At 54.4% G+C, this 24,312-nt stretch overlaps 1 protein-coding gene across 2 annotated transcripts in view; it reads right to left on the reverse strand.

Moving 5' to 3' along the window:
- Window positions 1-24,312, reverse strand: part of SH3PXD2A (SH3 and PX domains 2A) — a 246,719-nt gene that overhangs the window by 113,528 nt on the left and 108,879 nt on the right. For both annotated transcript variants that reach the window (XM_082673397.1, XM_082673396.1), the window contains exons 4-5: window positions 15,925-16,001; window positions 6,419-6,510 (exon numbers count right to left, since the gene is read on the reverse strand). In XM_082673397.1, the coding sequence (XP_082529523.1) occupies window positions 6,419-6,510; window positions 15,925-16,001 (169 nt within the window). The remainder of the gene's footprint in view (window positions 1-6,418; window positions 6,511-15,924; window positions 16,002-24,312) is intronic.

Consider the following 24,312-nt stretch of genomic DNA (forward strand, 5'->3'; position numbering starts at 1 on the left):
CGCTGGCCTGCCCGGGCATGGACACGGCGGTGGCAGGGGTGTGGACCCCGGGCCAGATGGAAGCTGGCCATTGGGACAGGCTGGGGCAGGGATGGATGGTCCCTCTGAACATTGGGCCATTGTTCTAGGCCACAACAGAGGGTGGCTCTGTGGCCCTGGGGCTGAGGAACAAAAACCTGTTTAGCAAGGCCCTGTTCCTCCTGTGCAATTTTGAGAATTTAACTAGGATCTGGCTGGCTTCAGCGGGAAGAACTGGGCCAAGGGGACAGGACCAGGCCTAGAGCCGAGAGGGGCGGCAGGGAGTGGAGACCCTCAGTGGCTATGTGAGCCCACTCTGCGCTGCAGGTGTGTGTGTGGGCCCTGCTGGCCGCGAGCTCCCAGGCTGCTGAGCGGTGGGAGGTGATGGAGGGGGCACCCCCGCCAGCCCTGGCCTCTGTTTTTCCCCTCTGCGACATGGGGGCCAAATGCGTGTGTGCCCACCTGCCCACGGGCTCGGGCCGAGCGCAGAGGGCCACCAACGTCAGGCGGCGAAAGGAGGCTGCCGTGCCCACGAGTGGCAGAGCTGTTGCAGTGTGGGGGTCTCTTGCCGCAGTTCCCCCCGCCCAGGACCGCCACGAGGACGGCAGCAAGCCTGGCCTTGGGCAGTGCTGACTGCGTGCCGGGTCTGTTCCCTGTCGTCCACGCACCATCCTCCCAACAGCCCTTGGCGGCAGGCACTATCGTTATTCACACTCTACAGATAGGGAAACCGAGGCACAGAGGGGCCAGGGAGCCCAGACCACCTAACTCCAGGGGGGTCGAGGGTGCTGTTCACTCTGAAACCATGACAGCGGGCAGGGCAATTTTTAATCTTGTTAAACAGCCCCAACCTGGGTTCACTCAATGCTTATCAGGCCAGGCCCTGGGGGGCCAGCGATGCGGGCCCCTGTGGTGGGGAGAGACCGTAAACAGCATGGTTGGTACCACGGCCAGGGCTACGGACTCTGGAAAGACTTGCTGGGAAGCCTGAGGGCTGAGTAGGACTCGGGCCGGGGTGGGTGGGCAGAGGGGACAGGAGCGCTCCAGGTGGAGGAGACGGCTGGGCCTGGGCGTGGAGGCTGGCAACAGCCAGCTGCAGCCCTGTGCAGGTGCCTAAGGATGAGGGTGGCGTCCGTGGGCCAGGGGGCTGGAGAGATGAGAAGGCCGGTCTCAGGCCCTCGGGCCTCGTGGGGCTGCACCTCCCCTAACTCTTCTCTGAGGAACGTGCACCGTGCGGGGCGGTGCTGAGGACAGGGCTCCCGGAGCGCCCTTTGAGAACCTTTAGGTTCACTGTTTCAATGATGCCAATTTAAACTGGAACTAAAAGAGGCATTTGCTGGGTCACGTGGTCAACTGGCGTCCTGCCCGGCAGCCTGAGCTCCCATTTCCATCACTCTCATCACAGGGGAATCAGAGCTGAGGGACCGGCTGCTCGGGGGCTCCTTGTGGAAGCCAGGCCAGGGGACGCCTGCCTCCCTGGTCCAGTGGTCCAGGATGTGGGTCTCAAGCGCTCAAACACGGGTAAGCCAGCGAGAGCTGGGCCAGCAGGTGTGGCCCCAGGACCGGGTGGGTCACGTGCATAGCCCAGGGGGTCACCTTGGGTGCTGCAGGGGTGCTGGGTGTGGCCTGCACGAGGCCAGGCCCATCTGCTTGTCAGAGTTGACGCTCAGGACTGCCCAGGACTCGTCCTGCGCTGAATCCCATTGAGTTCCAGGGATGTGTCCTTATCCCCCTCCTTCCGGATCTGGTGATCAGGGCTCTGTCCACCCCAAGCCAGCCTCACGGCTGCCCCAGAATCCACACAGGAGGGGCTAGGATGCGTCATCCCCATCTCCTCTTGGCCGCCCCTTGCCAGCTGGGTGACCTCCAGGGAGCCACTTCACCTCTGCGAACGGTCACATCACAGCCTACCGCCTGTGGGGGACTAACAGAAAGCCTGAAGGACGTTACTCATCCATCCGGCAAATCTCCTGAGTGCCTGCTCTGGGCACTGGGATTACGGTGTGATCAGAACACGTACGGGTTCCTGCTCTCCCAGGCTGACAATAACATTAGGGAGGGAACAGGTCACATGGGAGGTGGTGATAAGTTCCGTGGAGGAAGTTGAAGCCAGGACGGGGAGAGCCAGTGCCGGGGATTTTAAACAGGGAGGCTGGCCAGGCATAGGCAGCTACTTGAGTCAGGGCTGCGAGGAGGTGAGGGGCCAGGCTGGGGCTCTCCTGGGCAGGGGGCGAAGTGTTCCAGGCGGAGGGAAGAGCCAGTGCGAAGCCCTCGAGGCAGAACGTGGCTGGAAGGTGTGAGAAGTGGCTGGAGCAGAGCCAGGAGGGAGAGGCAGGAGGTACCGCCAGGGGCGACGGGAGGGGCAGGCGGAAGGGCCTCGACTCTGAGCCACAAGGGAGGCACAGAGGATTTTGAGCAGAGGAGGGACATGATCTGACCTATATTTTTAAAAGATTATTCCTTCCCCTGTGTTGAAAAGGGACCGTAGCGGGCGAGGGCAGAGGCAGGGAGACCAGCCAGGCCAGAATCCAGGGGTGAGACGAGGCTCGGCCCCCTGGGGTAGTAGCAGGGAGGTGGCGAGCTGCGGGCAGGGTCTGGGTATATGCCGAAGGTGGCGCGCACAGGATGTGCTGACGAGCTGCGTGGAGGGGTGTGAAGGAAAGAGGTGAATCTAGAATAATGCCAGCGTTTGGGGCCTGAGCCAGGGGCCCCAGGAGAGCCCAGCGCTGCTCCCACACAGCAGCAGTACCCGTCGGCCAGTAGTTCAAGGAGGGGAGGGCAGGGCCCTCGAGCAACCTTCCTGGGGCGGCCATCTGAGGAGGCGAAACCACCAAGGCTGCAGTGCCAGGCTCACCAAACGTCTCTGTAAAGAACATCCTTTCTGTGCAGGGACGGTGGCCTAGCGCAGCCACTAGCAGCCCAGAGGTGGGCCCCCCCTCCACCCACGGAAGCCAGCGAGCGGCCTGGGATCAAAGCCGAGGGGCCGGGCCTGTTGCAGGCCTTGTCTTCCCTGCAAGACGGAAAGGGCCACGGTCCCCCCACCCCAGCCCCCGTGAGCGCTCAGAGGTCCCGCAGCAGCACACTTGAAAGAGGCCAGGGTTATCTACAAAATTCCAGTTAAATCCACAGGCTTTGATAATTTGATAAGCCACTCCACAGTCGCCCCAGAGTCAAAATAACGCTGTTCCTCGATCCTGTGTTTATGTCTCAGGATGGAGGGGGGAGGTGTGCTGGCCTGGGACGGAGCCCTGAGAGGGAGCGGCTGCAGGCACTGGGCTGACAGAGGGTCAGCCCGTCAGCCCAGGTCACCCATGGGTCTGGGCTCTATGGTGAGCACACTCTGCATAGAACACAGGTCTCTCTCGGCAGGCTCTGGAGGCTGAGAGGGGCCAGGGCGGAGAAGCCCTTTGGAACCGTGTGGCCACAGCCGACCCCACCTCCTGAGCCTCAGGCCCGTCTCATGCTGGAGGGGTTCCTATTCTCAGGCCATCTCTTGCCAGATGAGATGTGAACTGGCCCAGGTGTGCAGTACCACCTCAAGAAAGAGGCAGATGACCCCCGCGGCCACGGTGACTCAGAGGCTAAATGCTTTGTGACTCCTCCCTGCAAAAGCCAGGCTGTGATCTGCAGGGTTGGAGCACGCACAGGGCCACGTTCCATTCCATTCCACAACCTCCCACGAACAACACTGCTGTGCGCTTCCAAGGGGCCCACAGCACCAGCCGGGTTATCTCAGTGCACACGTCGTCTCCGTAAGCCCTCCGGACCGCTCCAGGAGTCCTGCATTCTCTCTTTTCAGGCATGGGGACACAGAAAGGCAGAGAGGCTGGGCACATGATCAGAGATCACAGAGCCTCGAGTGGTGGGCCTGGACCCCAGAGCCTGCCCCGCAAAGCCATGCCTGCTGCCTCACCAACACACAACTGTCTCCCCGAGCCTGGTTTCCACCTTTCTCGAGGGCCTTCCAGGGACGGGCAAGAGGCTAACCTACGGCTACTGGTGCTCAGGTCAACAGGTGAAATAGGACCAACTTATTTAGCTGCCTGGCGGGGAGTGGGTTCAGAGGTACGACCCAAAGGCAGGGTCAGTTGATTTTGTGGCGATGCACCTGCTATTTCACCCACCAGCAGCAATTCTTCTCCCCTCCTCTGGGCACATGATCACGTGTGACTCCAACGACAACCCGCCTGGGGAGGGGCATCTCCTCTCTCCCCGTGGAAGAAAGGAGAACAAGAGGCTCTGAGAGGCCATCACAGCTGGGGAGCGGCAGGGCCAGGTGGACCCGGTACACTGCTGCCGGTCTCAAGAGCCTTCTTCTGCCTTGGGAGAGTGAGGAAGGCGGGGGCGGGAACACAGAGGAAGGGGTACAGAGAGGATGCACTGAGAGGTGTCAGGACCACAGTCCTGGTCCCCTGATTCCTCCCCAAACCAGGGAGGGTGGGCAGGAGATGTGGAAAGAGTACCGGCCTCTGGAACCAGAAAAATCTGGGTTCAAGTCCTGGCTCCAGCTGTGAACCTGTTTCCTCATCTGTAACATGGGGACAAGAACATGTAACTCCCGGTGCAAACCTCTCTCACAAGCCTGACGCGTAGTAGGTACAGAGAGAGCGATGTTTTTCCTGCTGGTGAGAACACACATTTGTATCTCATTTTGTTGTTTACAAAGCTCTTGCCCCGCCCACGTGTCATCTAAGTTTCCAAGACAATCCTTGGAGGTAGCGAGATCACGGATTAATCACTCTTCCCTTTTTTACAGATGAGAAAGAGAAGGGGAAGGTACCTGAGTGTAGCCAGTCGTGTGCCCAGTAAGCAGCGGAGGGAGTCGGGGTGCGAGCTCAACACCACACCTCCCACCCCCTGTGGCTTTCAATTGCTCCCCACTGTGAACCACCCTGTGATGAGTTTCTGACGGTTCACAGCATTTGCTTGTTTCTTAACCCTTTGGTAGCCAGTAAGGGAGATGGCTTTGGTTGGGCCAGGTGAGCCTCTGAGCTGAGTAATGCTTTCCTCCCCCAGAGGGCCTAGGCCACTTTAGGCTCTTAGTCTTACAGCATGGGTGGAAAGAGAAGGGCTCCTTTAGGCAGGACCGCCACGTATGGGTGTGCAGACTGTGTACTCTACTACCTCTATGGGCGCCGTTCACAGAGAGTTCACCGTTCACAACGGCGCCCCTGGAGCTGTGCGACAACTCTTGTCTGTAGGCTTTCTGCTCCCCATCACCAGATGGCCTCCTGCCTCTCCCCACCCGCCCCAGACAATTCCTCTGTACTATTCTTTCCCTTCCTCCTGTAGTACCCGCCCCATCTGCCTCCCTCTTGTCCACTCTGGTACTTTAAGATTTCAGGGGAACAGACGTATGCAGTGAGGTAATCAATGTGCACCCCCTTCAGTCCTCTCCCCCAACCCTCTCCCCTACTCGCCCCTCTTCCCTGGCTGCCTTCTTCTGCTCATCAGCCCCTGGATTTTTCTCTCCATTGAGAAGCTACTCTGGGGAGTGTGGGTGAGGGTAGTGTTCTGAGCAAGAGAAGGTAGCCATGAGGATGGAGTTTGGGCATGTGTGTGAGAGACCAGCAAGACCGGGCAGGTCGTCTTGACCACCAGGCCCAGAGTACCCTGCTTCCAGAGAGGAAAAGAGACATGCTTGGTGCCCCATTTCTCCCCAACATGGAAAGTCAGCCAGCCCTGGGTTCAAGTCTCATGAGTTCAAGATTTGGGTTCATTCAAGTCACATGCCTGTCGCATACCCAACCAGCTGCATGACTTCGGGAAAATTCACCTAACTTCATGCCCCTCAGTTTTCTCCTCTGTAAACCGGGCTACATTAGTCTATTGGATTGGGTTGGCCAAAAAGTTCATTCGGGTTTTTCTGTAAGATGTTATGGAAAAACCCAAACGAACTTTTTTGGCCAGCCCAGTAAAATGCTACAGGTAAAAGCCATTTAGTAAACGCTCTGTGCACACTCATAGTTGTTTTTGATGATGATTATAAGATCTGTTGCAGCAGCCCAGCACCACTGGGTTAGTCAGCAGGTGAGGTTCACCTGGGCAGCGCGTGCCCTCCTAGTTCTGTGTTTCAGCTGGGAGCTTGGTAGCGTCAATGATTAAGAGCAATGACCACTAACCCTGGGCATCTGAACCGCATGACCATTATATTTTCTGTTATCTCATCTGCTCCTGACCATAACCTGTGAACTATAAAGAGTTTTCAGGAAAACCTGCTCCCCAGATGCAAAGATACCCTCCCTTGCCAGCTCTGGGGTCAAGAGAAATGAGGAACAAGCCTTGGCAACAGGAGTCTGGGGAAGATGGTCCGCCCTCCTTTGGTCCATCTTTGCTTAGCCTCGTTGGCCTTGCCAGCTCTCCCCCCAAGCACACGGGAGAGGCTTGAGCTACCACTTACTCTTTCGGGGGGTTGACATCCTCCGGTCGGGCCTCAAAGAACCGAAAGACTTCATCACACTGTGAAATATGGGGTGGCAGCCGGACAAGTGCCTGTGGAAAGACAGGAAGAAAGGGCATTAGGCCTGATGAAAGTGGGAACAGGAAAACCAAAAGCAGGGCCAGCTTGGGCCAACAGTGATGGGGGAGGCGCGAGGACTGCGCCGAGGAAGACACAATCAATCAGCTACCCACCCACCCAACCAGACAACGAATCAAGGAATTAACTAATCAGCTAACTAATGAAACAACTCTCCATCTGTCCATCCACCCATCCCTCCCATCCACTAACCAACCACCCAATTAATGAACTAACCAACCAGTCAACTGATAAAATAACTTATCGGTCAACCAATCAACGTTTCAACCATCCAGCCAACAATTCAACCAACCATCTAACTAGCCAGTTAACCAACTAAACAACCAGCCAAACAAGTGAAAAAAAAGGGGGAGGCCATTAAACCCTAGGCCTCAGGGCCCTCAAGAACGAATTATCCTGCATGAACCCTGACAGAATTCTCTCTTGCCCACGGAATAAGTCCAAGACCCCTAGCCTGACAATCCAAGGTCTTTTCCTCCTGGCCTCATCTCCCACCAGCCACACTCCAGCTGCACCAGATGTCCACGGTCCCTAATACCCACTGCACGGTTATTTAATGACAAGCTGATGATTCTATCAAGGACAGCAGGGTGCTACGGCAGAGTCTGATAGGACCTGGGAAGACTGGGAAAGGAGGCGGTTTTAGGAAAGTCTCTTTGAAGCTGAGTCCTGAGGGTGGGTAAGAATAAACTGGTCAAGGTGAGGGCGGGGGCCGGACCAAGCATGGTGGTCCTAGGAGCTGAATGAGGTTGGTGTGGCCTGGGCTAGCAGGGCCTTGCTTAGGCCAAGCTGAGCTGAGCCTGGAGGAGCAGAATAAGCTGAAGGGTCTGGAAAGGCTTCTTAGAAGAGTGGGCAGGAGCTCGGCCAGAGGGGTGTGCAGGATTCAGACAGGCGGGAGGAGGTGAGCGTCCTGAGGAGGCTAACTGTGCAGTCAGCGGTGAGGGCCAGCTGTGAGCTTGCATCCAGGAGGGGTAAGCTTGCGCCGCTGGAAAGGCAGGGATGAGGGTCAGAGGTGATCAGTTTCCCGCTGTGCACCAGCACGGACTCCACACCTTGCAGCCTGGGCACCTGGACCGCTGTCTCGGCTCAGTGCAGCGTGGAGCGGTGGGGACAGGGTTGATCCTTTAGTACAGACAGGCAGGGGAGGTCACCGTCAAAGCAGGGCTGGGGAACGGGGCCAAGGGAACGCTGGGCTAGAGCCAGGAGAAGGAAGAGGCAAACCCTGGGCTACGGAAGTGTGAGGAGGAACTGCTGATAAGGAGGCTCCGGGGCGGTGGTCAGACGGGAGCCCGTCTCGAGCCTGTGCCTCTCCAGGCCCCCTGCACCAGGGCTGCTTCAGGTGCAGTGACCCGGCCTGGCAGCTCCCCTGTGCCAACCATGCTGGGCCTCCATGAGTGTGGCCACCGGGAGCCTCACGATGGTCCTTGTGAGGGCAGATCTCATTCCCGTGTTACTGAGGAGACAGAGGGGTCAGGGAGGCCACGTGGCCTGCACACAGGTGGGAAAGACGCTGCTAGAAGGTAAGCTCCATGCGGGCAGAGACTTTAGTCTGTTCTGTTGACTGCTATGCCCCCAGACCCTAGAAGAGTGCCTGGCACTCAGTAAGTATTTGTTAAAAATGAATGAATGAATAAGAGTTTGGTGTGCAGAACCACTGTCCAGTAGTGGTGGGACATGATAATGGGGCAAAAAAAGCACATGTGGTCGTGGGTTGCATTGACAGAAGTACAGTGTTGAGGAAGGGGGCAGTGATCACTTGCTTCTCTGAGTTGCTCAGGTAACAAGTTAAGTGTGGCATTGAGCACGACGGCGCTTCCCGAAGCCAAACCCACACCTGGGCAAGATGGGACAAGACCTGACCTTAGCAGGTAAGACACACTGTGTAACTCCCTGCTGTTCCTTCCAGAGCCTGTGGCTTTCCAAGGGTCTCCAACAGATCCCATCCCCATGACCAGGAGAGAGATTAAAAAAAAAGAAAGGAAATTAACATTCAATGAGCAAATACCACGTGTCAGGCACTATCTTCGGCTCCCGGACTCTCCAACCATCCTACAAGCGTGGAGCTTTCAGTGTGTGCCCTGGTGGTACAGGCATGAGCCAGACACAGCCCCTGCCCTCACAAGTGCACATCTGATGATGCTCCGTCCAATTCTGTCCTGGACGCACCCATCATTGCTCCCATTTATGGTGGGGACGCTGGGGGGCGAAGCCACGACTAAAGTGGCAGAGTGAAGCCCTGTGCTCGACGCAGGCTGGGTGGAACGTACCCCCAGAGTGTTCAAGTTTTCATTTAACGCACATGGTATGTGCTGTTTTCTCCCCCAGGAGAGAAGGGCGGAAGGAAAGAAAAAGGGAGGAAGAAGAGAGAAAGAGAGAGACAGAGACAAAGAGATGGAGGGAGAGAAAGACAGAGAGAGAGAGTCACAGATGGAGGGAGAGAGAGGCAGAGACAGAGAGAGATGGAAAGAGAGAGAGAGAGAGAGATGGAGTGAGAGAGACAGAGACAGAGAGATAGAAGCAGAGAGAGATAGAGACAAAGAGAGAAACAGGCAGATATACAGAGAGATGGAGAGGGACAGGGAGACTGAGAGGGAGAGGGAGAGACATACAGAGAGAGACAGAGAGAAGCGGAGCTCAGGCATGTGCAGACAGCAAGGGCTGCTGGCAGGAAGCACGAGGGTGCCAGGAGGGAGCACTAATGGGCCGGGATGGGCAGGAGGCAGGAGGGAAGTGTTACCAGGGGCCCAAGCTGTGTGCAGAGTCGCTGCCAGGGTGACCTCCCTGACCAGCAGGAGGCGGGGGTCGGGGAGGGGGGGAGCGGGGCAGGCGCCCTCCCACTTAGGCGCAGAGCTGCTGGCCATCTCCCCCCGCCCGCAGCAGCAGTGAACACAGGGGCTCTTCATGCCGACAGAGACCGGCATTCTGGGGGCAGAGGACGCGTGGGCTGGAAGGGCCTCAGACAAAGAGGCCTTTTGGGCGAACCGCTGCGGCATCTTTATTTAACAGGGAGCCCCGAGGGGAGCCGCGTTGAGGGCTCGTCCTGATTTCAGGCTGACAAGAGGCTCTTGGCTCAGAGCAGCTTCCATCAGCGCTGCCGCCAGATCCAGCTCTGGCCAAAATCATTTGGCAGGAGAGCCGGGTGCTGAGCAGTCAGTCCCCACGGCCTGGGCTGGCAATGGCAGGCAGAGCCGGGGAACCCCCAAACCTAGCTATTCTTGGAGGAGCAGGTAGTGACCAACACATGGGCATCTTCAGGGCCACCACCGCCGGCTCAGGCCTAAAACTCTGCCACTGGACATTCAGGATGTATGCCATGCGGTGGTTAAGTCAGGGCCAGGCAGATGGGAGTTTGAGTCCTAGGTCTACCGTTAACAGGCTGCGTGATGCTGAATGCCTTGCTTGCCCTCTCCGAGCTCAGTACGATAGATCTCACATGGCGCCTGTCTTTTAGGAGATTCAATGAGATCATGAATATGAGGAGCCTAGCACAGCGCCTGGCACTGAGTAAACAGTAAAATTTAGTTACACTATTGTCTTCATTATCATTATCCTTTGGGTGAAAGCAGTGAGGTATACTAGAAAGAATGGGAGTCAGGAGACTTCAGTTCTACAGTAGGTCCAATTCTGCCGTTATATACTTGCTCCATGACCTTGGGCAGCCACTTCACCTCTCTGGTTGTTGTTTCTTCTAGGATAAAATAGACTAGCTTCAGAATCTCAAACCGCATCTCATAGAACACCTGTTTGATGAGATAAAATCATTTCTGTGGGCACATGTGAAACGGTGCCTTGTAGATCCCCATCTTGGTCTTGGTGGGCATCATGTTCATTAGCACAGCAAAGGCTCTGAGAAGTCCTGCAGGCAAGAAACCTACAGAGCTGTGTTCAGGCCAGTACTTATTAATAATAACGACATCCTGGGAATTTGACTCATTTAATCATCACATTAACTCTAGGAGATGAGTATGACTATGATTCCAGTTTAACAGAAGAAGAAACGAAAGCACAGAGAGGTTAAATCATTTCTCAAGGCCATACAGCTAATAAGTGGCGAGATTTTGAATGAGGTGTCTGAGTCCAGAGCCTATGCTCTGTCTGATCTGCAACTCTGTACTTCCTCCAGCATTACCCACAAGTCTCTGACTGTGGAGCTGGTTTTCCAAACAATTCCTATTGACAGCCCATGGAACACAGCTAGGCAAATCCAGGCCAGAGACATTCTGAAGTTTCTTCCAGCTCTAACAGTCAATGGCTCCAGGACTGCAAACAGCACCACTATCAGTGAATTCAGTGTCCAATCTATCACCAGCCTGGTCTTTGCAAGTACAGCAGTGGCATGGGAGGGGGCCCCAGGCAGACTGTGCTCAGACCCTCTGCTTCGAAATGATCTCTCTCCACGAAGCCCACCGCGCTGGGTTATGTCTATCCCAGGACAAAAAGCAAAGTTCTGCATTTGTCAAAGCAACTGGGGGTGTCCTGCTCTTTCCACAGGATCAAACATTGTCCTATTTTTAGCAGCATCATTTTGGTTTCTAATCAATGAGAATCTTAGAGTAAAAGCCCGGCGACTCTGGGTGGGGTAGGGGGATGTGGTGGGGAGTGAATGGGCTGAGGGGGCTGAAGTCCTACCCATTTGGCCTCCACTCTCACCCCGGGGCTGCTTCTAACCTGCTCCGGACTATTCCTCTTAGATCAGCATCTCGGAAGCTGGGGGCTCACCGAACTTTTATAAATCAGAGTATGTCAAACACACGAGTTCTCTTTTTGAAGGATCTAAGAAGCGAATTCTTTTGTAATGGAAACAGTGCTCAATTCGCAATTGCAGTTTAAGGCATTTCACAAGGGAACCTAGTAATTGGGGCCTTGGGGACATGTCACCCTCCTTGGAGGTTTCCTCTGCTTGTGTGCGATCTTTGCATTGTGTCGTCAGATACTGCCTGGCCTCCCGCGTGGGACCAGGCTTCCTGCTTGTTAGTGAAGACACAAAGGTAACAGATGGGGCCTCCAGGAGCTCTTGGTCTGGAGAAGATGAACACACAGAAATTACCCTCCTATGGAGGGTAAGTGTGCAGCGTGGAGGCGTGCACGGAGTATTCTGGACAGCAGGGGTGGCAGCTTCCTCCGGGGAGGTGGAAGGCTTCTGGGAGGGGCATCGTGGGAGCCAAATACATCCCCAGGAAAGGGATTAGCACAGGCCAAGGGGTGGAAGTCTAAGGGAGTGTGGCTAGCTGGGGGTGGCTGCACTTCTGCAGACGGGGCTGCAGGGCGGGAGCTGAGGCTGAAGCAGCCCATGGAACAACCCCACAGACGGCCCGGCTCAGCCAGTCAGAGGTTCTTGTGGAGCCGATGAGGCTCCTCTGAAGGCCTTTAAGTAGAAAATGGACACAATCAGCTTTATCCCAGCCTGGAAGTGCTTTCTTCCTGGGTCTGTCTGGACCAGAGGAGATGGAGAGATTCTGCCACCTGGGTTTCCTCAGAGCACCAGACCACTCAGGAGGCCTGAACGCATCCGTCTTGGCTCTCTGCCTCAGTCTCCCCCATTATCAACACATGTGGCCCAGGCCTGCCTTAGAATAAGGGGCACAAGAACAAAGTCACTCTCCCCATGTCTAGGACTGAGCATGCCAGGGAGCCCTGGTGCTTCTGTTTTTTTCTTTCTTTTTTGCGGTACGCGGGCCTCTCACTGTTGTGGCCTCTCCCGTTGCGGAGCACAGGCTCCGGACGCGCAGGCTCAGCGGCCATGGCTCACGGGCCCAGCCGCTCCGCGGCATGTGGGATCCTCCCGGACCGGGGCACGAATCCGCGTCCCCTGCATCGGCAGGCGGACTCTCAACCACTGCGCCACCAGGGAAGCCCCCCTGGTGCTTCTTAAAGGAGTCTGTTTTTCTTGCAACATGAACCTTTTTCTTTATTAAGGTGAGAGACAATGATGGGCTATGGTGGAAAACTCCCATGGTGGGAGGGAGAGCGGCTGGGGCTAAGAACCTCCACGAAGTAATAGCCAAAGTTTTCGAATATGGGAAGTGGGGCTAAAAATTAATGAGTCTGGGAGATGCAGAGGGTGGGGAGGGGAGATCCTTACCCCTTCAGGGCTGACATCCTTGTTAGGCTTGGAGTCCCTCCCCCAGTCTAACTCCAGCCAACCTCTCATCCCACCTACAAAGAGAGCCTTTGGTTCTGAAAGCAAGCCTCTCGTGGACAGCAGAATAATAGAAGCGGCTCGGCTTTTTGGGTAACAAAAAAATTCTAGCTGCACCCACCAGGAAATGGAGACTTGTATAAACGTTGTTACATGGCGGAGGGTACGCTGATTATTCTCAAACGCTCTTTCACACTGCCTCCTACCCCTGGATATTTATTTTATCCCATAGACAAACACTGCAAACATGTATTTCATACGCAGGAATGGGGTAGATGGAGTCATTTATGGGGTAGATTGTTTGTCCGAGCCCCTAAAGTATAGCTCACACTTGTTAGTGAGATGAAAGTCTTCAAATTGTTGAGACCACAGAACCATTAAATATTAACCGCATAACCATGTTGACCATTAAATTAATTTATGGAGTTACAGAAAAGCGTTCGGAACCCTTCTTGATAGACACTGGCCCTCAAGAGCCACATAAAACAATCACCTGGCTGGCGCTTGGTAAACTTTCCGTGACGCTCATCCAATCTGCTCCGTATATGTTTAAAATTAACACTGAGATCTGGGCTGTGAAGCTGCCATCAGGCGGCGGGACTGGCTGGCCGGCGAGGGCAGGGAGCCTGAAGTGTGGGAGGGTCCGCTGCACGGTCAGACTTTCTATATCTGAGTCCCGGCAGAGGAGCTGGCTACTCCGTGCACAAAGCCGGTTTCACAATTTTGGGTGCATTTGAATCCCCAGCAAATCCCAGACTCGGAGCCCATACCTGTCCAGCAGGTCCAAGGAAGATTCTGGCCAACCAAGCAGAGCTGCATGGGCGGGGTCCTGGAAACAAAACTCCAGAGGTTCCAAGCAGTCCGAGGACAGGTATGGCTGGCCATGGAGTGGACTGCACGTGGCCCTGACCATGAAGTTGGCTGTGGGGGGCAGTGATGCTGAATGAAAGGTTGGATCCTGAGTGGTACAGACTGGACTAGTGGGCAGCAGGGCTGTGAAGTGCAATGCTGGGCGGCCGTGACCGTGGACTGCAGCTGAACTCATCCCTAATGACCATTCCAAGGTTATTCCAAGGTCTCAGACAATTAGACCACAGATCCCAGCTTTCTAGTTCAGCAGAATTAAAGGTCACTTCTGTACTGCCCTGCCCCCTCTGCCATTCTCAGAGTAAATTACTGCCTGCAAGCCGTCTGGCTACTTGGTGAACCCATGACATTGCTCCTTGTTGCCTGTCTCTGAGTAGTTCTCATTTGTGCTAATCAGGTTAGGAGGCCCCTCCTCTTGCAGACCCCACTTAAATGGCTCCCCAGCCACCAGGAGCACCACGGGGGCTCCGGAGCCCTCATCCCAAATCAAGAGTCCTGTTCAAAGCCTGATCCCAGGAGATAAGATGTTATCGGTTTCCTGCTCCCCACGACCCAGAAGACGGCATTTCCACACAGTCCAACTGCAGATGCCTTGGGCTCCACCAGCTCAGGGAGGTCAAGGCTGATGTGAACCATGAATCCCAGCTGCAAGAGGCTCCCCCCTGCCCTTTGCCCCTCCCCCATTAGCTCTGCCAATTTGTTTAATAACTGCTTGGGAAAGGAATAAAAAGAAATAAAAGCTCAGGCTGCAGCCATCAATTTAACTAGAAATGGCAAATGCCTTTTAAAGAGAAAAATGAATATTGATCTGAAGAAGAGAAGCTTCTGCCTTCAGGAAATTCATCATCGGGGCATCCTTTTACATTAAGGCAGAAAACGTGACCGAGTATGATCTGCATAGCCATGAAATTCAAACTTGGGTTAATGAAGAGTATTTGGGAGTGCTTGTCTCCGCATAGTCTTGGGAACACCAGTTACGAAATTGAGCAACTTGGTTCTTATTTAAACATTTTATTGACAGGCATAATGGTTCCAAATTATAAAATATTTGTTCAGAAAGGAACCTTATGGTAATAACTCCATGTAGGGACAGAACATTTCAGAAGTTACAGACACTGTGACATATATTCTCCTGCTCAACCCCTTGCATGAACCCTGTGAGACAGTTATTTTTACCCTCGTTTTACAGATCAGGAAACTGGGGCTCAGAGAGGTAAAGCAACTTGCCGAGGTCACACAGCTAGTTGGTGGAGTGCTGGGATTTGACCCCAGCTCTTCTCAGTCTAATACCAGCACTCACAACAAAACATCCCCCACTTGCTTCTCCTCAAGATTCTTGAGTCAGACTCCACAGTAGTTTTCACGTAACTAGGAAATTCCATCTCCATTAAAGCCAGTGGTGCCCAGCGGTAACATTAAATTGTTTACGCCTTGTAATAATAATAACAAAAAGCTAGCGTCCACTGAATGTTTCCTCTGTGCAGACACTATGTGCTGCTGCCTTATGCCTGTCAGGTCACTGCATCCTCATGACCACCCTCTGAGGAGGTACTACTCTCCTTCCTGTTGTACGGATGTGGAAACTGAGGCTCCGGGAAGTTCAGTAACTTGCCCAAGTTCACAAAGCCAGCAGGGTTTCAAACCCAGGCGGTCTGGCCATCTGGAGGCCATGTGCCAAGACCACTAAAGTGGGAGCCTCTCATCCTCACTGCAGGGGCCCCAGGGGGTCCCAGGCTCCAGACAAAGTGGAAAGACAAACAGGCTCTGCTTCATGACCTTGCAGTTGCTGCCAGTCTGCTCTTCGGCATTGACTGTTCTAATGCATGTACGTGCACGTGCCTGCGCGCGCGCGCGTGTGTGTGTGTGTGTGGTGAGCATTTGCATCTATAAAGATGTATACACGAATATTTGTATCTATCAAGACTTCTGTGAATAAACAAATATGCCTTTTGGATGCTACTGAACTCAGGACTGATTCCAAAAATGTCCCAAAGGGAATTCAAAGAAGAGTTCTCCTGTATCCAGCAAAATGCCACACACAGAATCCCTTCAGCAGCGGCCCCTTCACAGAGCTCCCAAGCTGGTGGAAGTGATTTAAAGGAGTGTTTTGTAAACACGGACCCATCATGAAAGGAACAGAGGCTTCAGCTGTGACCCTGGCGGTCCTCATGCCCCAGAGGCGGCCTAGTGACGGGGTGACCCCTCCCCGAGGGGCACCCACACTTCTGGCCAGGAGATGCCAGGCCTCAGGATGCATCTGCTAGACCACAGCAGAGGGTTTTGTATAGACAGCCTTCCTTCACGGACGGATAGACCCTCTGGCAGATGGGCCACCCCCCCCCTGCCCCAGACACACTCTTACCCGGCAGTACTCATCGATGGGCTTCAGCCGCTTCACAGCTACGTCCCGGATGTGGCTTCTCCGGAAGAGGATTTTGCCTGGAAGAGAGATGCTCGTGAGCTGGGTGACTCTGGGTAAAGCTGCCATAGGGACCTGGGACGCTATCCTCTCATTCCCTCTCCCTCGGCTTCTCAGCATCTTAGCTGGCCACCAAACACCACCACCTCTGCCCGTTGCCAAGGAAACAAGAGAGGAGTGGTCACCTCTCCCCGGGGGGTTAGGAGCAGCTCATTTCTGTTGAGGAACTTGGGGGATCATGTAGAACAGACTGCAGAGGTATCCCAGCCAAGCGCGAGGAGGCTGGGGTATTTATCACCCACTCCCTGCTTGTTTCTGAGCTTCTGAGAGCACTGCTTCTTGGGAGCTTCTGGCCGAGTACGCTCCCGTGGCTAGAACAAAGCCCCCAGTTTTCCTGTAAGCAGCCTTTGGCAGGTAGAGGAGAATGGAAAGGGGACCTGGGGGCCCTGGAAGCAGCTGCTACGGCCATCCCTGACTTCCCCGTCACCACAGGTACTGGTCACCAGTCCTGTTCCAGCCAGACCATGGAGCATCTAACTCATCAAGTTGTGTGCGACTTGTTCCACCTTTGTGTCTCTCATCCCCCTGCACTCAGTGTGGACCAGAGGCCCCTCCTGCAGCTGCTTCTTCCCCTTGGCAACTCTCGCTGCACTCAGCACAAGGCTTTGCATACAGCAGGTGCCCAATAGGCACTTGCTGGTCCGTGCATCTCCCTCCCTCCCTCTCCCAGATGCTCCGTCAAACTCTCCTTCCTCCCTTTCTCACCCAAGCCTAGTAGAGGGGCTGTGTCCCCGGCAGAGGGATGACACTGCACAGACTGGACAGTGTCATCAAAGAGAAATGGGCTCTTCCACATGTTCCTTTTGAAAGGAGATAAAACATGATTTATCAAGACATGGGAGGGACTTCCCTGGTGGCACAGTGGTTAAGAAGCGCCTGCCAATGCAGGGCACACGGGTTCGAGCCCTGATCCGGGAAGACCCCACATGCCACGGAGCAGCTAAGCCCATGCACCACAACTACTGAGCCCGTGTGCCACAACTACTGAAGCCCACGGGCCTAGAGCCTGTGCTCTGCAACAAGAGAAGCACCACAATGAGAAGCCTGTGCACCGCAACGAAGAGTAGCCCCCGCTCGCCGCAACTAGAGAAAGCTCGTGCATAGCAATGAAGACCCAACAAGGCCAAAAAAAAAAAAAGACATGGGAGACAGCCACCTTTCCTCGGGGGAAGATGTCACAGGTTTGGTATTCTTGGCCTCTTCGCCTCCTACCCTTTTTCGGTTGCCTATTGCTCTACTGCCCGCGGGCCACAGGAGCACGTGTGCGCAGCCAAGGGGACGGTGTGTGAAATAAACACATGGTGGGAGGACACCCACTCTCTGGACTAACGAAATGACAGGCGGCCCTGGGGTGGGGTTCTGGGCCTTCCACCTGAGCCAGGTAGCTGTCAGGATCTGGGGGCTGCCCAGACCCAGTGACGCCAGCAGCTAAGCTGTATCTCACAAGAACCTGGAGGACTTGCTTGGAGGGACTGGGATCGGGGGGTGGGGTGGTGGACCCCAGACCTGGCTCTGCCCTGTGCTTCTTTCAAAGGAGGAAAATGTGACTTATCCACTCCCCAAAAGAGCACTCCTGCCCTTTCTCATCCCGTCAGAGGACAAAAAAGCAAGCAGAGAGATGGGGAGACAAACTAGGTCACCCCTCCCAGACCCCCATCTCAAGGCTGGCCAAACCTCTCGACTGGGTTTGATAGTCATGAGATATATAGAAACAGATACAGATATAGATATTGACACAGATACAGATATAGATATACCAGATAGGACTTGATCCAGTTGCAGAGACAGAACTAGCAAAAAACAAATAGTTAAGGAACGACTAAGGCCTCCAGAGGTGCAGAAGCTTTGAAGGGAGGGCTGGGGTGGGGAGATGGGGAGAGAGGTGAGAGGGCTCCTCACCCAGTTGGCACGGGACCTCCGCCCTGCCCCTCAAGCCCACCCTCTGCAGGTGAGGCCGCCATGCCTCCAGGCTGGACACCTCCCATCTCCTCCACAAGGCTCGTGGGTCTGTTGCTCAGGTACGAAGTCAGAGGAGAATTTCTGTACGAGCCATTTGCCAGTTGAGTTTTTGGAATCCCAGCAGGGCTTCTCTCCTCTGCGCTGAAATCCTGGCAGGAGCAACGTTTTCTTTCCTTGGGTCCTTTTGGCACAGAGGCTGCTGGGAGCAGGGCAGGGGGAGGGGGAGGCAGGGAAGATCTGGAAGGGATTCTATGGTCTTGACTTCTCTCTTAGGGATCCCAACCGCATTCTGCAAGCCAAACTGGTGACCATATTAAAAGGGAGAGAGAGAAAAGGGAGGAGGAACAACCCCATGAAGGAAGCCGGGACCACAGGGCATTAAAGGCGTCTTGTAAATGTAATTCAGCCCATTCACGGCAAGGCCAGGCGAGACTCCTGCCAGAGCCTTCAAAGCCATGTACATGCAGCCCCAGAAATATGATAAGCATCATAAGGAAGATGACACACGGGGCAAGAGACAGACCTCAGGATTAACTCGTTCCTGAGAGCAGAGAAGAGAGCTGTGGAGCCTGACGGGGTCTGAGCATTAAGTGGAGGGTCCTCTTGCTGCCATTCTGGGCTGGGCTAAGAGGGTGGGACCAGCAGGGTCCTTGGCTGGAGTCCTGGGTTCAAGTCCTGCCTTGGCCACAGGCTGGCTGGGTGACCCTCCATGGGGCCTCTGCATTCTCACCTGGAGACTGAAGGGCCGGGCCTCCGTGGCTGTTCCCTTGGGGAGTCCTAAGATGCATTTGGGGATGGGGTTATTGAGAGAGGCAGAGGAAGACTGAGACAACAGGTAACAGTAGCTAAGTGTTTCCTCCTGCCAGGCACAGGCTAAGAGCTTTCCATTGGGTTCTCTGGCTGTATCCTCACCACAACTTTAAAGCAAGTGCTTTTATTGTCCCCACTTTGCCCAGGAGGAGTTGGTGGCTCAGAGAGGTTGAAGGACTTGTCCAAAGTCACACAGCTATTAAATGGCTGAGCTGGGATTTCAACCTGTGGTTTTGGAGCTCAGATAGTGAGAGGGAGAGAGTTCTTTGGGCTCAGATCACGTAAGGCCATGAGAACCACTTTGGATTTTCTTGTGGGTGTGATGGGAGTATGATTAACATCTCCTCCATGCCAGGTGCTGGGCTGAGGTCTGGGGAGCAAGTGTCTCGAGGGCTGACTGAGAATGAAACAAGCAATAATCGTGGAGGACGGGACATGCCAGGGTGAGTGAGATGCACGCAGCCCCCCGAGGTCTCTGCCAACCAGATACAAGTGAATGAATGACTGAGTGAATGGATGAGAGTGAATGGGGGAATGAGACTGAAAGGACCAATGGACCAACAAAGCAGGGAAGGAGAGGTGACCCAGTGTCTAGTGGACTTGGGGAGAAAGAGCTCCCCGAAACAGCAAACCTCCCTGTCCTTTAAAGGGCCCTTCCTGCCCCACCCCCATCCCTGCCCTGGCTGAGCAGGTGCCAGCCCAGTGGGATCAGCGGGATACCTACCCTCAGAAGCAGGAGGGCATCACCTGGGGGAGGCCGGCTCTGCCCCACACCCTAATCTGGCCTAACCTTCTCACCATGAGTGTCCACTCTGGGCCAGGACACATAGGTAGGGCACTGACTCGGGAAGGTCCCTACGCTTGAGTGGCAGAGGTGTTTCTCCCTCCTACGCAGGATACCAGGCACTTAATGAAGCATCTTAGTGGCACTTGAGGGGTCTTAGTAGTTGGCATTTGCTTCCAGAGAATGAATTATTTCAAGAAGGTGAGAGGTGAGGACATGGCTCCTTCTCACTGGTAGGGAGAAGTGGTTAAAGAAAAGACAGAAATTTCTGAGAGCAGTTAACCCCCTAGGCCAGCCACGACCCCAGGTTCCTCCTTGTAAAATGTGGTACCCATGGGGGATTCCTTAAGCAGGAGTCAGGGGCCAGGGGCACAGGAAGAGCCCACCTACCTAGGGAGCGCCCACCCTAGCCATGAAGAGCCTGTAGCAACCTCCAGGAGACAGGCACATGTTCTGACAAATGGGCAAGTACCCACTGTACGGGGCAATAGAGGGCACTGGCTACAGGGGAAATAGGAGAGGGCTGACCTCTTTTGGTCTCTCCAGGCTGATCTATTCTTGGTAGCCTCTCCTCTTCAAAATTCACAGCATGTATACGTCCTCATATAACTCTCTCTTCCTGGCTTTTTTTGCCACCTGGAATGCCATCCATCCATCCATCCATCCATCCATCTGTCCATCCATCCATCCATCCATCCATCCATCCGTCCATCCATCCATCCATCCGTCCGTCCGTCCGTCCGTCCGTCCATCCATCCATCCATCCATCCGTCCATCCATCCATCCATCCATCTGTCCATACATCCATCCGTCCATCCGTCCGTCCATCCGTCCATCCATCCATACATCCATCCATCCGTCCATCCATCCATCCATCACTGTCTTGATGGAGGGCCTGCTCCAGTGTTAAGAACACTGCAGTGGACAAGACAGATGAGGGGCCCTGCCCTCAAGGTGTTTACTTTCTAACTGGGGAGGGGATGTGTATGGAAGGGATACAGTATACAATGTTCATATCTAGTAAATAGTGTGGTTACACACATATGTCTCCCCCCACTTCTGTAAAGAGAATATAACAAGGTAATGGGAAGGGGTGTGCCTGGGGGGTGGGGGAATTCAGCTAGTGGTCAGGGAAGTCTCTGATTTCAGTGGAGTCTCTGAGGAGGAGAAAAGCCAGCCACTCAAAGCTCTGGCGCAAGAGGGCTCAGCCAGAGGCAACCACAGAGCCAAGCTGGAAGGTGGAAAGGAGGCCATGTAGCGGTCTTATAAGCCACAGAAAGGAGTTCGGTTTTTTTCTAAGAACGCTTGGGCCTACTGACCCAGATCCCTCCCCATCTTAAGGCTCACTTTCCATATCCTCAGGCCTCTTCCATGAAGCCTTCCTTGAATGCCTGCCTTGCCCTCCTCTGCCAGCCTCCTGGACCGCTCGCTGGCAGTCACCCCACTCTCGCCCTCCCTCTCCTGCTGTCGTGGAGAATTTGTCAGGGGGCTATCATCCTCGGGGCCCCCTCTCACCTTCCCAGGAGGGTCCCCTGATGCACAGGCCAGCTCCCCCCCAGCCACCCTGGCCTCCAAGGACACAGATGCTCCCACCCCTCTCCCTTCAGTGCAGCCCAGAGAGCCTGGAGCATCACAGAGACCCGCCTAAGGTACAAGGAGACCACAGGAGGCCCCGAGGCCCACAGACTGCATGTTGTTCTCCACGAACAATGCTCCTGCCCATCTAATTGGATCTGAGGACAGAAAGGAAAGGGGAGTGTATCCGGCTCCCAGGGCTGCCACAGCAAATGACCACCAACTTGGTGGCTCAAAACAACTGAAATTTATTCTCTCCCAGTTCTGAGGCCAGAAATCTGAAATCAAAGTGTCAGCAGGCCACGCTGCATCTGAAGGCTCTAGGGAACAATCCTTCCTTGACTCTCCCAGGTTCCGGCAGCTCTAGGCGTTCCTAGGCTTACAGCAGCATCACCCCAAGCTCTGCCCCTGCCTTCACATGCCCCTCACCCCAACGCCCAGCCTGTGGCTCAAATCTCCCTCTGCCTTTCTTTTGTAAGGACACCTGTCTCTGGGTTGAGTGCCCACCCTAAATTCAGGATGACCTCATGTTCACAATCCTTAACTTAATTACATCTGCAAAAACCCTTTTTCCAAATAAGGTCATATTCACAGGTTGCAGGGGTTAGGATGTGGACATATCTTTTTGGGGCCACTCTTCAACGCACTACAGAGGTTATGGGAGAGTCCACAGGGCTGACCAGACACCTGACAGAGTCTTGGATCCCTAACTGGATTGCAATCACCCTGAGGGGAAGGGATGACTTTCTACACTCCCTCCAGCCCTGGCAATACCTGGCATGGAGCTGGGTGTAATGAATGTGGGTGTTGCCTGATTCCCTCGGGAGGGATGGGGCACTGTCTGGAGAGAGTGGGTCAAGGGTCTCTGGAGCCCAAGGTGGGAGAGACAAGCTGTGAGGATCTGAAAGCTGAGTGAATGGGGGAGAGGGGTCCTCTCTGGCTCTGCAGGCTGATGTGGCACCCAGGGGAGAAGAGACAAATTTCCCAAAGCAATGAAAGGAAAGAAGATGGGAGGGTTACTAGAGGGACACCCCCACCCTACCCGAACCGACATGTATGCTATGGGCTGAATGTTTGTGCCCCTCAAAATTCATGTTGAAACCCTAATGCCCACTGTGATGGTAATTAGGAGGTAGAGCCTTTGGGAGGTAATCAAGTCATGAGGGTGGGGCTCTCGTGAATGGGATTAGTGCTCTTATAAAAGGGGTCCCACAGGGTTAGCCCCTCTGACATGTGAGTATACAGCGAGAAGTCGGCAACCTGGAAGAGGGCCCTCACCTGACCACGCTGGCAAACCTGATCTCAGACTTCCAGGTTCCAGAACTGTGAGAAATACATTTCTGTTGTTTATAAGCTACCCAGGCTGTGGTATTTTGTGACAGCAGCCTGAACGGACTAAGACAGGGTGACATGACACAGGCAATGCCTGTGGGGAGAAAAAAGGAATAATTAATCTTTTACTCCCCCGGCTCTCTGCAGGCTTACAACCTGGCGTGGGTCCTTGTGTGAAGTGGGTCAGTCCCGCAAACGAACCCTGTGTTTGACTGCCCGGATCCGGTGCCTCAGACTATTGTGGTGCTGACAGATTGATGAAGACAGACGCTCTGACATAAAGAGCCTTGGGCGTAGGAGGACCAAGAGAACCTAATGCATGAACCTGCTCATGGCTGTTCCTTCACCATGAAAAGCAAAAACAAACATCACTCCTTCATTTTCATCCCTTTAATTTCAGAGCAGCTGATAGCAAACCCCAACTCCAGGAGTAACGCCAGTAGGCAGGGACCCAAGTTGCTCCAGTGAGAATCATCCCGGGACTTTTGATGGTTTAGAGCATGCAGCTACCTGAAGGGTACACTCTGGGCCCTTAGAATACCCCCCTCAAAAAACAACCAACCAACCTCACAGCCCACTTCTCTGATGCCTCAGGTTATAGAGTCAGAATTTAGTTACTTCGATGTAAGATTTTGGTTAAGATATAGAAACTTCTCTCTGGAGAATGACAGGGAGCCTTGTTAAATCATTCAGACCTGAGTATGAACAAAGCATCAGCTTTTCACTGGACAGGAGGGTCTGGTTAGGGGACAGAGCACAGAGGCCTTGAGGGAAGGTAACATGACGGGCAGAAAAGAGAAGAATGGAGAAACAAAGTCAGCCTTTGCTGGCGTCCCATGTTCAGCTGTCTCCTGACTGTGGCTTGGGGGCAGGCCTCTGCTTGTCTCTCCAGAGCTGCCCCTGAAGCCAGTATGCCACCTCTGCCCTGATGCAGTCTGGGGACAGCAGGCCACCGGCTCACCTGCTTTCAGCCTCTGATGTGGCTGAGATGACATCCCCACTACCTGTGGCCTTGTGCCTGGCCCAGACTGCACTCTGCCACCCAATCCTGCTCCTCACCTGCTACACCTGGCCTTGCTTGCGCTTGACCCGGACCAGTAGAGACAAGGGGCCATTTGGGCTGGGGGAAGGCTGGGGTGAAGCCCAGACGCTGAGGCTGGAAACAGTAGGCACATGCAGGTTCTGGAAGGACATGGTCCCGATGGGGAAGGTCCACAGCCCAGGGGGTCCTGACTCCATGCCCTGAGTTCTGGCTCCCACGAATCTCTCTCTTCCAAATACGTGCCAAGGGCCCGCCCTGGCTTAGAGTCTAGCATGGTAAGCATTTGTGGGTTTTGCCAGTCAGCATTTGTATTGTAGTACCCGAATTTTCTTTTGAGGAACAATCCCTCCTTCATTCTTAGTCTGTATGATTTTAGGAGGGCTCATCTTATCCCAGACTCCTGGAGTTACCAGTCAGTATAGTCCAGCCATGGGCATGTGACCCAAGATGGTCCAGTGATAATCAGTTGGGGACTTTTGGTGGAACCACCAGAAAGAGAAGTGCTCTTTCTACAGGGCCTGCTAACTCATAAACTGTAAGCCCCAACTTGCTAGGAAGCATCTTTGCACATTCCCATCACCATTTGGGGAAAGCCTATATAAGAATGAAGTCACCAGAGAGGAAAGCAAAGCTGAGAGCTAGAGAGACATATGATTTGGTCACCTAGATCCAGCCATGCCTGAAACCATTACCCCTGACGTTTTCAGTTATGTGAGTCAATAAATTTCCTCTTTTTTCTTAAACCAGATCGAGATGGGTCTAGTCTTTG

Source organism: Grampus griseus (genome assembly GCF_964374135.1).
Source record: "Grampus griseus genome assembly, chromosome: 16".
NCBI lineage: Eukaryota > Metazoa > Chordata > Mammalia > Artiodactyla > Delphinidae > Grampus > Grampus griseus.